Raw genomic sequence first — 14,059 nt, 5'->3', positions numbered from 1 at the left:
CATTGAGACATTCCTACAGGGTCGAAAGAAGGAGATTACATAGACTGCTTCAGGTCTTGGAATAGTGGTCGGTTCCAAAAACCCAATGGCAAATCTTCAAGAGGTTTCCAGAGGGTTAGGAAGAGTAGTCATGTCTAGGAACAGCAGTTTACTTGAAAACCCATAACAAATCTTCAAAAGGTTCCTACTGGGTCCCAGGTATCTTATTACATAGTCAGCTTTATCTGTCGAAGAGTAGACTGCTTGAAAACCCAATGGCAAATCTTCGAGAGGTTCCTGCTAGGTCCAAGGCATTGGCGGCGGAAGCAAAAAATTTTAGGAGGGGACAACCAAAATTTTTTTGACAAGCCAAAAAAAAAGGTTCTCAACCCAAAAATTTTAGGGAGGGCGTAGGGAAATAAATTGACAAGCAAAAAAAAAAAAAAAAAAAAAAAAAAAAAAAAAAAAAAAAAAAAAAAGGTAATCAACTAGAATTTTAGGGGGGGACCGTCCCCCCCTCCCCAAATTTAGGGGGGACACGTCCCCCTGTCCCCCCCGCTTCCACCGCCTATGGTCCAAGGTATCTTATTACATAGTCGGCTTTATCTGTAGGAAGAGCAGACTGCTTGAAAACCCAATGGCAAATCTTCGAGAGGTTCCTACAGGGTTGCTGTGAAGACAGTAAACACCTCGTGACAGATCCACTATCCTACCAGTAGTCTAGAAGAGAGAAAATAAAATCAATGACTCGTATGCATGTACTAATCAACTACAATATATAGTCTGTTTAGAGCTGGGAGATTAATTTATATTATTGAACTCATCATCAACAACTTTGGTTTTATATTCTTTCTAAAAAGAAAATACACAATGGTTGAATTTTTTTCAAATACATCATTAAGAAAACCATTCTTTAAGAAAATATTTGGGGCGAGTAATAAAAATGTAGGAATAAACTGTTTGGTTTACAACAAAATGCAACTTCTTTTCAGTCATACTTTGATAGTCTTTCCAGGATATGATGAAATTGGCATGAGTAAGATATGTTTTTATGGCAGAGTATAAATCATCTATGGATAGGATAGCCTCTTGAGACTAAAACAGACAATACTGCCCTACCAAAGATAAAAAAAAATCATGTGATTTTGGAAAACAGCAAAAAATTTAAATCATTTGTTGAAATTATTTCAACAACACAATTGGGATCAATGATGCATTTGACACACTAGTAAATCAATTTGGACTTACTTTAAATGTTCCTCTGTCAATCAGCCTCACCATATTAGCATCACAGCCTCCTGCTACAATGTGTTCCTTACCAAGCCACTGGGTACAGTAAATCTAAACAAACAAATAATATATATTCACATGCTTTCAAAAATGACAGCTCTACATTTTATTTGGAGGGATTACTTTTTCATGGGGGGTATTAGTGATATTAGTGGGATACTTATAATAATATCTGTTTTCTTATGATCACCCTCTACATCAGTTGTGCTAAACCATATTCCTGCTTTATTACCCAATTGTATGACATTATGAAGGTCTTTATATAACAGAACTCATCCAATCCGATCTATTAGTCATTTGATATTGCACCTTTTCCTGTCGGTTACAAAGCACTCCAAACACACTACTCCATGACTGGGTCACTTAAACAAGGGGAAAGATAAAAGATTTCAAAATATTTAATATCAGAATATCAGGTTTTGGTAAAAGATAGAGTTACATTGAAAATTTTGCTGAAGGAACTGGAACATGGACTCAAGTCCTCCCACAAAACTGACATCTAGTTTATGAGAAAATAATTACAATATCTAAGCAATACTGCCTACCATGCAAAACCCTTACCAATGAATCAATGTCTCCGGGCACTGAGGGAACTGACTTCACGCAAGACCCTGAAGCATAGTCCCAAATCTGAAATTAAACACATAAGTATTCTTGAAAAAAGAATGACATCAAATTACAAAATTTCTGCATGTTCAAGGAACAAATGACTAAAACACTTGGATGGGGACAGCTACAAAATAAAATATTATGTCTAACCACTTCATGAAATCCATATCCCCAGCAGTATCTGACTCCCCCCCCCCCCTCTTAATTTGCTTATGGATTCAGCTTTCAGATGGAAAAGAGATAGAAGTATATCAAATTCTTTACTCTGATACCATCACCCCAATAAAGCTAAGATGAGATTGATTGACATACTAATATTAGTACCTTGAGGACCTCATAGAGACTGGATTAAATAACATTAGATGAATTGAAATTAACTCTGCAGGAGAGGTCTTTGAAACAAATTGCCTTGCTGACAGCAGTGCATTTTCTTGTTTTTATTTTCTTTAACCATGGCCAATTACAATGACCTCTTTGGTACTATGACAATTAACTGGAAAATAAAGGTTGCAATTCTGACTTCAGTAAATCTTAGTATTTGCTAAATCCTCAAAGGTTAAAGATCATAAGGATGAGTAACATACCTGAAGACTATTAGTCTTTCTCCATGATCCAGTGAGGATGTGATCATGAACTGGGTCAATATCAAGAGCATCACCACATATGTGAGGTCCATAGATTCTCCTGTATGGGGGTCAAGCATAGAGTAGGCTGGGAAATCTGACACTACTCAATTTCCCTAGTAAAAGGTGTTATCCTCACCCAGAGTTGAGTTTAGCTTAGTTTATTTTAGTAACTCAATCACCCTCCTGGGGTATATGAGTAAAACAAATAGAACACAAGAGAGGCCAATAAACGATAAATACAGGGCAGTTTAACCTTTTTTTGCTTCAATGATTTTTGGACTGAGATAACAAGTGAAATAAAAATCGCACCCATCCACAATGGTTAAAATTAAATTGTAAAAAGTATAATTTATTTCAATAGTTATACTGCATCAAACATGAATTGACATTAAAAGATCTCAAATAATCATTGCAAATTTTTCATTAATACACTTCTCCCATTTCCCTGCTTTAATCAAAGTCAAATTGAGGTTAAGTTGAACTGAATAATTTGTTAGTACATTAATTACCTGGTAGCATGTTCCTCCCTAGTGTCCCAGAACTGAATGGTATCATCCCACCCTCCGGTCACAAACTCCTTGACATTCCTGGGATGAAACTTGACACAGAATACTCTGCTCCTATGCCCATCCATCACACCCATTGACGGGCTACAAATATAAAGTCATGCACAGGATGAAAAACTCTTATAAAACATGAAACTTTCTAGTTTATAATAACAATAACATTTAATTTGTTGGTTATGTTATTCAGATATTTCAAAACATGTAGGTGGGCTATCTATGTCATAAACATTTTTTTCTTTTTTTTTGAGGTTTTTAAATGTAGCTATTTGTGCATATCAAACATCTCCAAAATTTTCAATTCTGTACAAATGCAGCACATGAACACCAATAGGATCATGAATTAATATGCCAATTGTATTTAGTAAAAACAAAAAACATGAATATCTATACACCAAATGTTGGCTTAGTATATGATGCAAAGGTTTCAGATTATTCGCATAAATGATTTAAACTTGACACAATGTCATATATATAATTTCAGAAAATATTATAAGATTTCCACTTGGTGGTAGTATTCCAAAATGACCTTCAAAATCCTTTGCGATGTACTTTTTTCATGTTGAGGTCCCCTAAAAACATGTTACTAAACATCTCTTCCTATTCATGACATATCAATGCTCTGTGGCATAATCGACCAAAAGGCCTCGAAAATAGTATTCATCTTCACCAGTTACGACCTAGCCTTTTTATGCCTATATCATTTGACATCTTAACCTTGACACACTTACCTCGGTTGACAAGTGTTTACAATCTGTGTAGTATTAGCATCATAGATAAAGACCTTTTCATCTGATCCTGTGGTAACAAAGAGAGAGGTTGTGACATCAAATGCAGCAGCCAAGGTTTGTCTAGGTTCATGAATGGTGTGTAGACACTGACGGCTTGCTGTATGCCAAAGCTTCACCATTCCACTTGCATCTAGAAGTCAAAATATTGTTTAGTTTAAAAGAATAAAAACATATTTTGATACATGATGAATTTCATATAAAACCCATGACACAAGTCCTTATAAACTCCATTGAGTTTATATTCACAATAAAATTGATCTAAAAAAATAATTATAACAATATCAAACCTACTTTACTAAAAAAGATTAATAAGAGATGATGATACATACCATATAATTTTCTATTCAAGTTTGATATAAATATCATTATTTTCATCATCAAATACAAATAAACATTTTCTGTTAAGCAGATATTCATAGAAATTCAATTTACAAATAATTCAGAAGTTGAAGGTTTAAAGGCTGACAAACTTAAATATTTTCATCAAAACAGCACACTCTGCAATGACCACCATTCATGGTGAACTATTATTTTCTGCCCTACTTCATCATTTCAACTCTTGTGTCCTTCTTTCCTTCTTAATTTTCCTTTTCACTTCACCATAACCTCTGCCCTCTTTCTGTAGTGTCTTTTTTTTAGCCATAAGGTCTGTGACCTATATCATCTAACCGACATCTTTAATGTCTTGAAAGCTGTTTTCTCAAGTTCTCTCTTCATTGTTCATTAGGTGATACAAGGCACTATGTGAATATCATTATACCTCAATCCTGGCAAATTAACACCAATGAAAATAAATGATAGTCATATCAATGACAGATTATGTTTGATTTTCAGTCATATTGATTTCCTTGACCTGAACTTCACCTTATAATGGATGAAGAAAGGTACTATTTGAGGTAAACTGTCACTTGATATACACTGCAGCTACTTTTCATTCAGTCTTATGCCACATTGTAAAACTGCTGGAAATAAATCAACTGATTACTTCATTCAACCAACTCTCAACAAAATAACAAATCGCAAAAAAATAGAATTTGCAGAAGAAACAAGTAAGCAATGGTGTGACAAGACTGTGATGACACTTGTCTTATGTATGACAATCAATGCAGACTGAATAACCTTAACTTACAGGTTGCAAGCAGCACATTTTGTGATTTATCTCCATCAAGATGGTGTCTGAAGTTAAGACTAGTACATGGTAGATGAGATTCCTTAGTCTCACTGTCAACAAGATTGTATAATTGAGCTCCTGTCTCAGATGAAAAGACCTGTAAAGAGGAATTACCAGATATAAAAATACAATATCAAGACACAAATAAATATATTAAAAAACCCAACTTATCCTACCATTTATATACATAATAAGGCATAATTATTATTAATGACTTCATTATAGAGCAAGGCATACTAAGTTTGGCCCCTTTATTTTCTTTCTCTTATTTCAAAACTTATTACTGAAGGAATATGAGTCTGTCCAAAATGTTGGGACTATTCCCCCCTTCTCATTCATTTACTTGGAAGTTTTAACTTCTTTAATTTTTTTTCACTCATCATATATTAGGGGTTGGTCTTAGACTTATGATCCTTAAAAGTATTGTTCTTCCTGAAATTTGAATTCCACGAGGCAATTGATAAAATAGACCTTCCTGGCTTCTCCGTTCTGGGAGAATATCAAGAAATTCTCAAACTAACAAAAAATTCTAACTAATCTAAACCCTGTGACAGAGAGAGCTTCAACAAAAAATGACTATGACTATTTGTTTGCCACTTCTAATAATGACAGCACTCCTAACCCCTCCCCCTGGGGAAAAATAACAATTAAATGGACAAATGGATGGATGGATAGATAGATAGATAGATATAGATATACAGACAGAAAGACAGAGAGACATACAGACAGACGGACAGACACAGATAGAGACAGAAAAGGAGAGATAGAAAAAATGAATAAATCAATCAATCGATAACTAAATAAACCAATCGATCAATAATATAAAATAAAGACATGGAGAAAGTGGGCAACAGATTCAGAGGAATGATAAAAAGTGAGAATTTACCTTTATTGATCCATCTTTTAAACCTACAGCTATCATGGAACCATCTTCACTGTATTTGCAGCACAATATATCATGTTGTAAATGCCTAAAATTTTAAGAGTAAGGAATCATTTTGTGATGCATGCATTTTTTTCACAAGAAACAATTTTTTTTTCCTTAAAAATTAGAAAACCTGTCAAGTAAACTACATTCATAACAAAATTACCAGAGAATGATTTCTTACTGACTTCATACATCAAGACAGAGATTTTGAAATATCATCTGAAATTCTGTACAATGTGTACTGTACTTGTAAACATTATCCCATTCCTAAAAGACAAACTTTATCTTTGTTTTATATAAATTTGACATACATGTATGTTACATAAAAGCATAGGATGATTGACACTACAGTGCGTATAAAAAAAAGTTTACACTTTGAAAAAGCCCTGGGAATTAAAAAATATACAACATGTGGGTAATTTTTTCACATATAATTATGGGTTTGGGTCTCATCTATCCAATGAAAGTAAAAGTTTTGACAGAATGTTACACTTGAGTGAGCACTGTCCATTTTTGTAAAGCTCGCAGAAATCTGTTTGCGCAGAAATGCTTGTTTTCACGCTGTGTCAAGGGGAAAGGGCGAAATCAAACTAAACCTCCGAAGCATTTCTCATAAATTTCCCTAGCACTTTTAGCCAATTGAAATAAAATGAATACATTCAAGCATTTTGTAACAATTTTGCCGCCCAAATTTGAAATTTCAACACTTAGTAAGCACAACCCTTACCCCTTTTGTGCCAGCTAGATCTGAGGACATAACTGAATCTGAACAAAATTTTATATCAGACATCTCCAGCATTTTTTACTAAGTTTTTATCATTTAAAGTTGGGTTTACATTTCATTTTTCATTTAATACTTGTTTCTCCTCAGTTTTCCCAAGCTTGGCAATGATTAACAAAATGAAAATCAAGCCTAAGCCATTTCATGTAAATCACATCTCAGTGTAAAGCAAATATCGTCACGATGGACTCGGTGTGTGGGGGAGTGGGGTGGGGCGCAATGCACTCTTCGACCTGTTTTGGGCAAGAAAACAAGTTTAAAAAGGTAAAAGATATCTTAAAATCAATTTTACTAGCTAACTTCCACGTGTTCTTCATGATTAAGGTCTATTTTTATTCGCATAACTATTTCAAAGTTCTGCGCAATCATTTTTCACCAACTTTTCAAAAGTAAGTGGTGCTCACTCAAGCGGAAATATTTTTCGACAGTTATATCGTCACTTGCTTAAATGGATCTGTACCAATGCTAAAATGTGGAAAAATCGTCAGGATATTACAAATATATAATTTTACAGGATTTTTTTTTATACGCACTGTATACACTTCCAAAATGAGTACAACACTCATCAGCTAAATGTATTGACATAACATAGTTCAAGAACAATCTAATAATCGCAGAAGCCTATAGATTGATCAATATTTACTAATCAAATAATTTTACATTTGACTAATTAATAAAAATAATTTTTATTTAGTTTGTAATAAATGCTCTACATACATTAGAAATAGAAACATTCAGACTTAATATGGATTGAAGAAAACCACCTTTAAATATTTTTACATTTGAGTAAGTGATTGCACTTTGAAAATCAAAATTCAGTTACTAGGCAGGGTAAAAAAAAAACATATCCCCTTTCAACTTGATTCATCATTTTCAGCTTGTAGCCAGTATAAATAGATCACATGATTAATCATTAATCAAATTAATGGGAAAAATGAATCGATCCAAGTATTAATATTGTTTACTTACACATGATCGATGATCTTGAGAATTCCTTCAGAGGCAGGTTCCTTCTCCACAGGTTGATGATCTCCGTCTTCTAACATACTTGCAGCACTAGTCATACTGAGCATACTACGAGGTGTGGAGGTGGAGGATCTCTCAGGGCTTGAGGACCTCACATGCCTAGCCACGCCTGCTCCGGAGAAACCAGCCACTGACAACATGATGGTAGCTTCTGATTGGTTGGCCTAAACAGTTGATGGACAGACAGAGAGATGGTGACCATGTGGTGTCTGAAAGGGAGGAGTTACTTGTCTGTTTATATTTGTGTGGAGTTACATGTACAGTTTGCATGACTCAAGCTTTGAGCTTTTGGTAGTTACAATCACAAGACTGACTTTAGTGTGATAATCCAGTTCGTACAAATTCAACCAAACTGAGCTCGGCACCACTCATTCAATGAACAAGGGAATGATATAACCTTGTTCTCTGTTACTGCTCCCTGTGTGGTGAAATAAGGTTGCCAATGTTTGGCTTATTATCTCTTGTTCTTGGGGACAAATTTACTTTTTGACACTGTCAGTTTCCATTACAACTATTCATCATATAACTTGGCTCTTACATAAATTGAATTCTTTTAATCATTTTTTAAATTGAAAATTTAGATTGTTGAAAGACAATTTTCTTGCAATTTTACTTTTCACCAATAGAGGTCCTTCACAAAAATATGCCCAAACTTCAAGTTTTTGAGCACGCTGGTGAATACAAAAATGGTCCCCATGTCACTGATGAAAAATCAATTGCAACTGTAAGGAAATTAGTATTTTGGTTACAAAGGTGATATCTTTTTTTACTTGTGTGTGTGTGTGTTGTATACTGCATACTGTAGGTCTACCATAGATTCAGGCAGGGTGGTTGCAGTGAACAAGTACTCAACATCAGGATCATCATTTAATTTGTGTTTTCTAAGTCTTCAATAAGGTCTCATGGATTTTATCCCCAAATTACATGAATTTATCATGTTTCAAAGTAGGGTCTACATGGCATCTTATGGGTGCTCACGCTAGATCTCTATCTTTACAAATTTCCCTCACTTGCTCTCCCAAGCATGTCAAACTGTTAGTGTGAATATTCATGAGTAGGTCTATACATTGAGATCATTTCACATTTGCATCAGATCTCGATGTATGGTCCTACTCACGAATATTCATGAATTGAGTTCCAATTTTTGCACATGCACAGTTTGCATTTGCAATGTTTTGGAATCGGCAGAGAATTATTATGTGTGAGGAAAATGTTACTGGCTCTAAATCACTGATTTTGAGACTGATAGAAGCATAGGAAAGAAGTGAAACATTGTGAAAAGTAAGAATATCATTTTTCATTGTTTTTAAAGATCGTGATGTCACATGAATTTTATCACTTGAGGTTTATGTGCAAATGAGCAAATGTAAAATTGTTGTATTCATTGTTACATATACGCGAATGGAATCGGAGTCGCCAATCGAAACATGGGAATCTGGGGCTGTATTCTGAAAACGTTCTTATCTTAATTTTGTTCTTATCTACGTCACGTTCTCAAGTTGGTATTCTGAAAACGTTCTTATCTTGCTTTCCATCTCAAGCTGAGCATGTAAATTCATAACTCGCGCATATAATACAAAAGCGCGCTAAAAAGATAAGAATGAAATCAAAATAAGTGATATTCTGAAAACGTTCTTATCTTTTTTCTTTCTTATCTTCTGACGATATTTATGATATTTAAGATAGCTAGAGGGTTATCACATCTAATGATGTCCACATTTATTCTTGCTGCAACATCGATGGACACTGGTAATAACAGGTATTATTCCCTCCCTTTTCTCATTAACCCTTTATTTTGCCAGTCTTTTTCTATCCCTTTTTCCTATATTTATCTATATATTTATGTTCTCTTTCTCTTCCTTTTCTATCTGTCTGTCTTTCTTCATTCCTTTCATTCTCCAATTATATTTTTTGTTTTATTCTTTTGATTTCTTCTTTATTTTTCTTTTCCTTTGTTCCATTTATTCTTCATGTTTCTTTTTTCCCTTTTCCTTTTCCCTTTCTTTTTTCTTTACTAAGTATTTATTTCTGCTTTTTTATTTCACTTTTTATCTCTTTCTTTCCTTTTCTTTCTTTTTTCCTTGTTCTTTCTACCTTCACTTTAATTTTATGTAATATTTTGTGTCTTATTTACTTTCTCTTTTTTTTCCTTCTTTCGCTCATTTTTTTCCTGTTCATTCTTTATTTATTCTCTTTTTTTACTTTCTTTTTTCTCTGTCTTTCTTTAATTGATAAAATTCTTTTTCTTTCCATTAATGTTTTTCGCTTTTTTATCTCATTCATTCTTCATTTTCCTGCCTTTTTATTTTCCCCTTTCATTCATTTTCTTTCTTCCTTTGAACTTACCTTGCTTTCGATTTATCTGTCTTAAGTCTTTATTTTTATTTTATTGTCTCTTTCATCTTTTCCTTTATTTCTCTCACTTTATTTCTTTGTTTCATTTCGCTTTTTTCTCTCTTCCTTCTTTTTTTTTACATTTTTTGGTTCCTTCCTTTTCTCTTTCTGTCTTTTTTACATTCTTTCACTCGTTTTTTCTGTTTTCTTTTTTTTCGGTTCTTTATTTCTTCACCTTTTCCTTTTTAATCTTTTTTTTCATTTTTTCCCTTTAAGTTTCTTTTTTTCCTTTTCTTTCTTTATTTTTACCTTCATTGTTTATAGCCCATTTTATCATTTAACTGGCCGTTGTGGCGTGCGCCTGTAATCCAAGCTGTGGGGAAGTTACAAATTGATGCAGAGGTTCGAGCCCTGGTCACGTCTTTCGGATGGTGACGTTAAAGGTCGGTCCAAGACGTAAATAATCATATCTGATTGATAAACGTCTGACAAAACTCAATACACACACACACATTTATAATCGTTTCTTTATCCTCCTTTTCTTCCTTTATTCATTCTTTTTTCTTTCTTTTGATTGTTGATTTTCTCTTAAGTTCTCTTTGCTTGCTTTCTTTTCGTTTATTTTTCATCGTTTTTATTTCTCCTTCATTCTGACCATTTTCTGTCTCCTTTCTGACCTACTTACTTTCTCTCTTCCTGATTTATTCTTTATTCGTACCTGCGTTATTTACTTTCTTTCTTTATTTGTGCACGTGTCTCGAAATGATAATCAGTCATTGCGTATAAAATGCATATTCCGTGCAATGCGCCAGAAACAGTGTACGCCCAGCGCCCATGATATTCTCTTGACATAAGGAACGCTTCTATTGGTTAAACTGCCAATATAATTATAAAGCACATTTTGATTGGTAATATCCCTAAAAATGGGCGTGTTGAAGATAAGGAGGCAGTCCTTACATAGATAAGAACGCGTTAAGATTTTCAAAATTTCAGAATACCGATTTGCAATGATTATAGCGTCTTCTTAATCTCAGTGAGATAAGATAAAAGATAAGAACAAAGGTATGAACGTTTTCAGAATACCACCCCTGATCTGCTCAATTTTGCTACATCGATCATGTATGATGGGGTGTCCAAACTTCGCGCACTTTTCAAAAATATTCATCAGGCTTAATTTTGTCCACAAATTATTCATAATTTATACAAAACCAATTCAAGAAATAGAAACCACATTTACGGCAAGATCGTAAACTATAAAATCATGGACGAAAATGTAAAGTAGGTCACTGGGTTTCGCCGGTATCGCGATCTCAAAATTCTATTCCGATCGGCGAATGCGGGCTGTGCTGGAAAACCGTTCAGAAAAAGTGTGACCTAACTTCGCGCACCAAAGCTTTTGTGGAGATTTAAACAAAGACTCAAGCTCAAAAAGTGAAATATTTATATCAGACTGATGGCAAAATGCTATGGAATCGGTTAGTACCACATTTAACTCACATTTTTTATGATTTCTGCTTGTAAAATGGTGATATCGTGATGCTTATTGCTTTCTTCAAAACGGGCGCTAACGGTGACAAATTTGCCGATCTTTTGCCACTATTTTCATGAATACTGGACTAATCCTAAAGAAACTTTCAGCGAAGGGTAATTTTAGGTCGCTTTTCACATTGATGATGTCAGATTTTAAGGATATTGGCTAGATTTGGAGATAATGACCGTCCGCGAAGTTTGGACACGCGCGAAGTTTGGACTCACTGCCATACATGTCATATTGTTAATTGTAATCACTAGTAGTATCGATTGGATCTTCGATTGACTAGGAACCATCGCCTGAGCTGAGCCTACCCTCTGTGCCATGGGGGGGTAGGCCTAGTATACTAATACTAAACCTCGCAATACGTGTGAGTGCCTCTGTGTCAGTGTGTATCAATCAGGTACGATTATTTACGTCTGGGACCGACCTTTAACGTCACCCACTCACACATTGTACGAGGTTAGTATGTACTAACCTCGTACAATAGACCGTGTTTGACCCTGGATTTCGAAGTAGTCGGCAAACATCGCTTCATTGCTGAAGTAATATTTGCCGAAGCTCCTTCTCGCTACGCACCGGGGCTCTTGCCGGTAAGTAGCAAGATTTTGCTGAATATAATAATAATAATAAAATAATAATCCGATAAAAAAAGCACATTTTGCTTACCTCGGCCTCGAAAGTGACTTCGCTTGTCTCTTCCACGGAAATACAAGGAAGCCCGTTGGTGGCGCTAATAATTTCACAACCTTGATTCAGCTCCTCGGTAATTTTATAACTGTATCTAAATTCTTTGAATGCGCAATCCTCATGATTAATTTACTAATTATGGGCACCAATTAATGAAATGCCTTCAAAAAACATAATTAATGATTATTATTGGTGATGATAACACTCATTTGCATTAATTTAAAAAGATGACTGATAAAAAAAAAATGAAAATAATATACGTGCCTGGAAAGAAACCAGCAGTACAAGCTTTGACGAACGTCAATAATACGTATACGGTATACCAAAGTCTATACAATGAAAAGATTGGACACTTCACAGACTTTGCGTAATGCCTTGCGTCGATATGCGTGTAAAATAGTGTAGGTGCCTATTCTTTCCCTTGTCGTGTCTTTGATATGAATATAAATCGCGCGCCCTCTTCAGGAGAAAATTGATATCAACGCTGACTGATTTCTATCTCCGTAAAATCTTCACTAAAGATCAAGAAAATATACATATTTTTCGAAAGAAACTTCAAGGAGAAGTCACGGAAGGATCTAAATGATTCGGTAAGTGTCATAGCAGGATGTGGAATATTTATTTATACATAATATTTTATGTGGGCAAAAGCCCACTGTATTTTCGAAGTGTAGTGGTGTGTCGCGTTCGTATGACTGATAATCCTTCGCTCGCGAGACGATATGAACCCATGGCCTGGGTGAACGTCACCATCTGATAGACGTGATCAGGGCTCGAACCTCTGCATCAATTTGTAACTTCCCCACACAGCTTGGATTACAGGCGCACGCCACAACGCCCAATGGGGGGGGGGCTTTAGTACTTCAATCACCGTTTTTTTATATCTGCACGGCCATGACGGCGACGCACCCCGACCGGACCGGGCCGGCATCCGCGCCAGAGAGGATAGTCCCGCGGAGCCGGAGACGGGCATAGCGCTGCCAGCTGCCGGGGATAACTCGACGAGCTATACGAATTAGCTCTACTGAGAGCTCAGTCTAAGAAGTTGAAACACAAACAAAAAAACAATAATTTGAATCAAATTCCTTATACTAAACTTCAAGATATATTATACCAAGTAGGCCTACAGTGCGAAATAGGAAAACAACCTACAAAGTCAAAGAAGACAGTCTGGCCCTGAGCGTCATTCGTCGCGTAGAGATGATCACTAAGAACGAACGCAGAGGGCGTCAATACCGTATTTGGATGGTATGCATGGATGGTACGAGTTCTTATAAAAGAGTGCGATTTTTTAATTTTTTATTTAGGCCATCTAATATTTTGGGGCAAATGATCCAGTCCCGGATCCAGCATATATAGAGGCGGATCCAGGGGTCGAGCCCATTTGTCTATTCCCGAGCTCCGCAGCATGCAGTGACCATCCCACTATTCGCAGCGCAATTAACTAAGGGAGAGATTATAGAGAAATTGGGAGGAGAGAAGAAATGCATGTATATATAATAAGGGACGAAGTAAAGTGAATGAAATAGGAGAAGGAATAATTGGAAAAAGTAAGTTAGATCTTCACTCTCGCTCACATCGCCTGTTGCATGGTTGAGTGATAACTGATATGATAATCTTCACAAGAGGATAACATGAGGCTTAAAATCCCGTTTTAAATCAATATACATTTACCTTCAATATGCACAAACACTGAGTCTTTTATAGGGGGGGGGGCTTCAGACCAAAAGCCCCTCCCCC

The 14,059-nt window shown here is 35.3% G+C and overlaps 1 protein-coding gene across 1 annotated transcript; it reads right to left on the bottom strand.

Annotated features, from left to right (window-relative positions):
• Positions 1–559: 559 nt before the first annotated feature.
• On the bottom strand, positions 560–13,910 carry LOC121406963 (uncharacterized WD repeat-containing protein alr3466-like). Its single transcript, XM_041597837.1, has 11 exons — positions 13,897–13,910; positions 13,472–13,589; positions 7,708–7,928; positions 5,916–6,000; positions 4,988–5,126; positions 3,799–3,988; positions 3,014–3,154; positions 2,463–2,562; positions 1,831–1,899; positions 1,228–1,320; positions 560–699 (listed from the first exon to the last, which is right to left on the bottom strand). The coding sequence occupies exons 1-11, from the start codon at positions 13,908–13,910 to the stop codon at positions 568–570; spliced, it is 1,302 nt and encodes a 433-aa protein (XP_041453771.1). The 3' UTR covers positions 560–567.
• Positions 13,911–14,059: the final 149 nt, after the last annotated feature.

Source organism: Lytechinus variegatus, chromosome 2 (genome assembly GCF_018143015.1).
Source record: "Lytechinus variegatus isolate NC3 chromosome 2, Lvar_3.0, whole genome shotgun sequence".
Lineage (NCBI taxonomy): Eukaryota > Metazoa > Echinodermata > Echinoidea > Temnopleuroida > Toxopneustidae > Lytechinus > Lytechinus variegatus.
Note: the sequence above shows the minus strand (reverse complement) of the source record. Positions and strands in the feature narration are given on the sequence as shown.

Excerpts from the sequence above, each read along its gene's own strand:
- LOC121406963 (XM_041597837.1), bottom strand. Across the intron at positions 2,563-3,013 it reads AGGGAGGAACATGCTACCAG|GAGAATCTATGGACCTCACA; the intron begins GTAATTAATGTA and ends ACCCCCATACAG. Across the intron at positions 700-1,227 it reads TTGACAGAGGAACATTTAAA|ACTACTGGTAGGATAGTGGA; the intron begins GTAAGTCCAAAT and ends TCTCTCTTCTAG.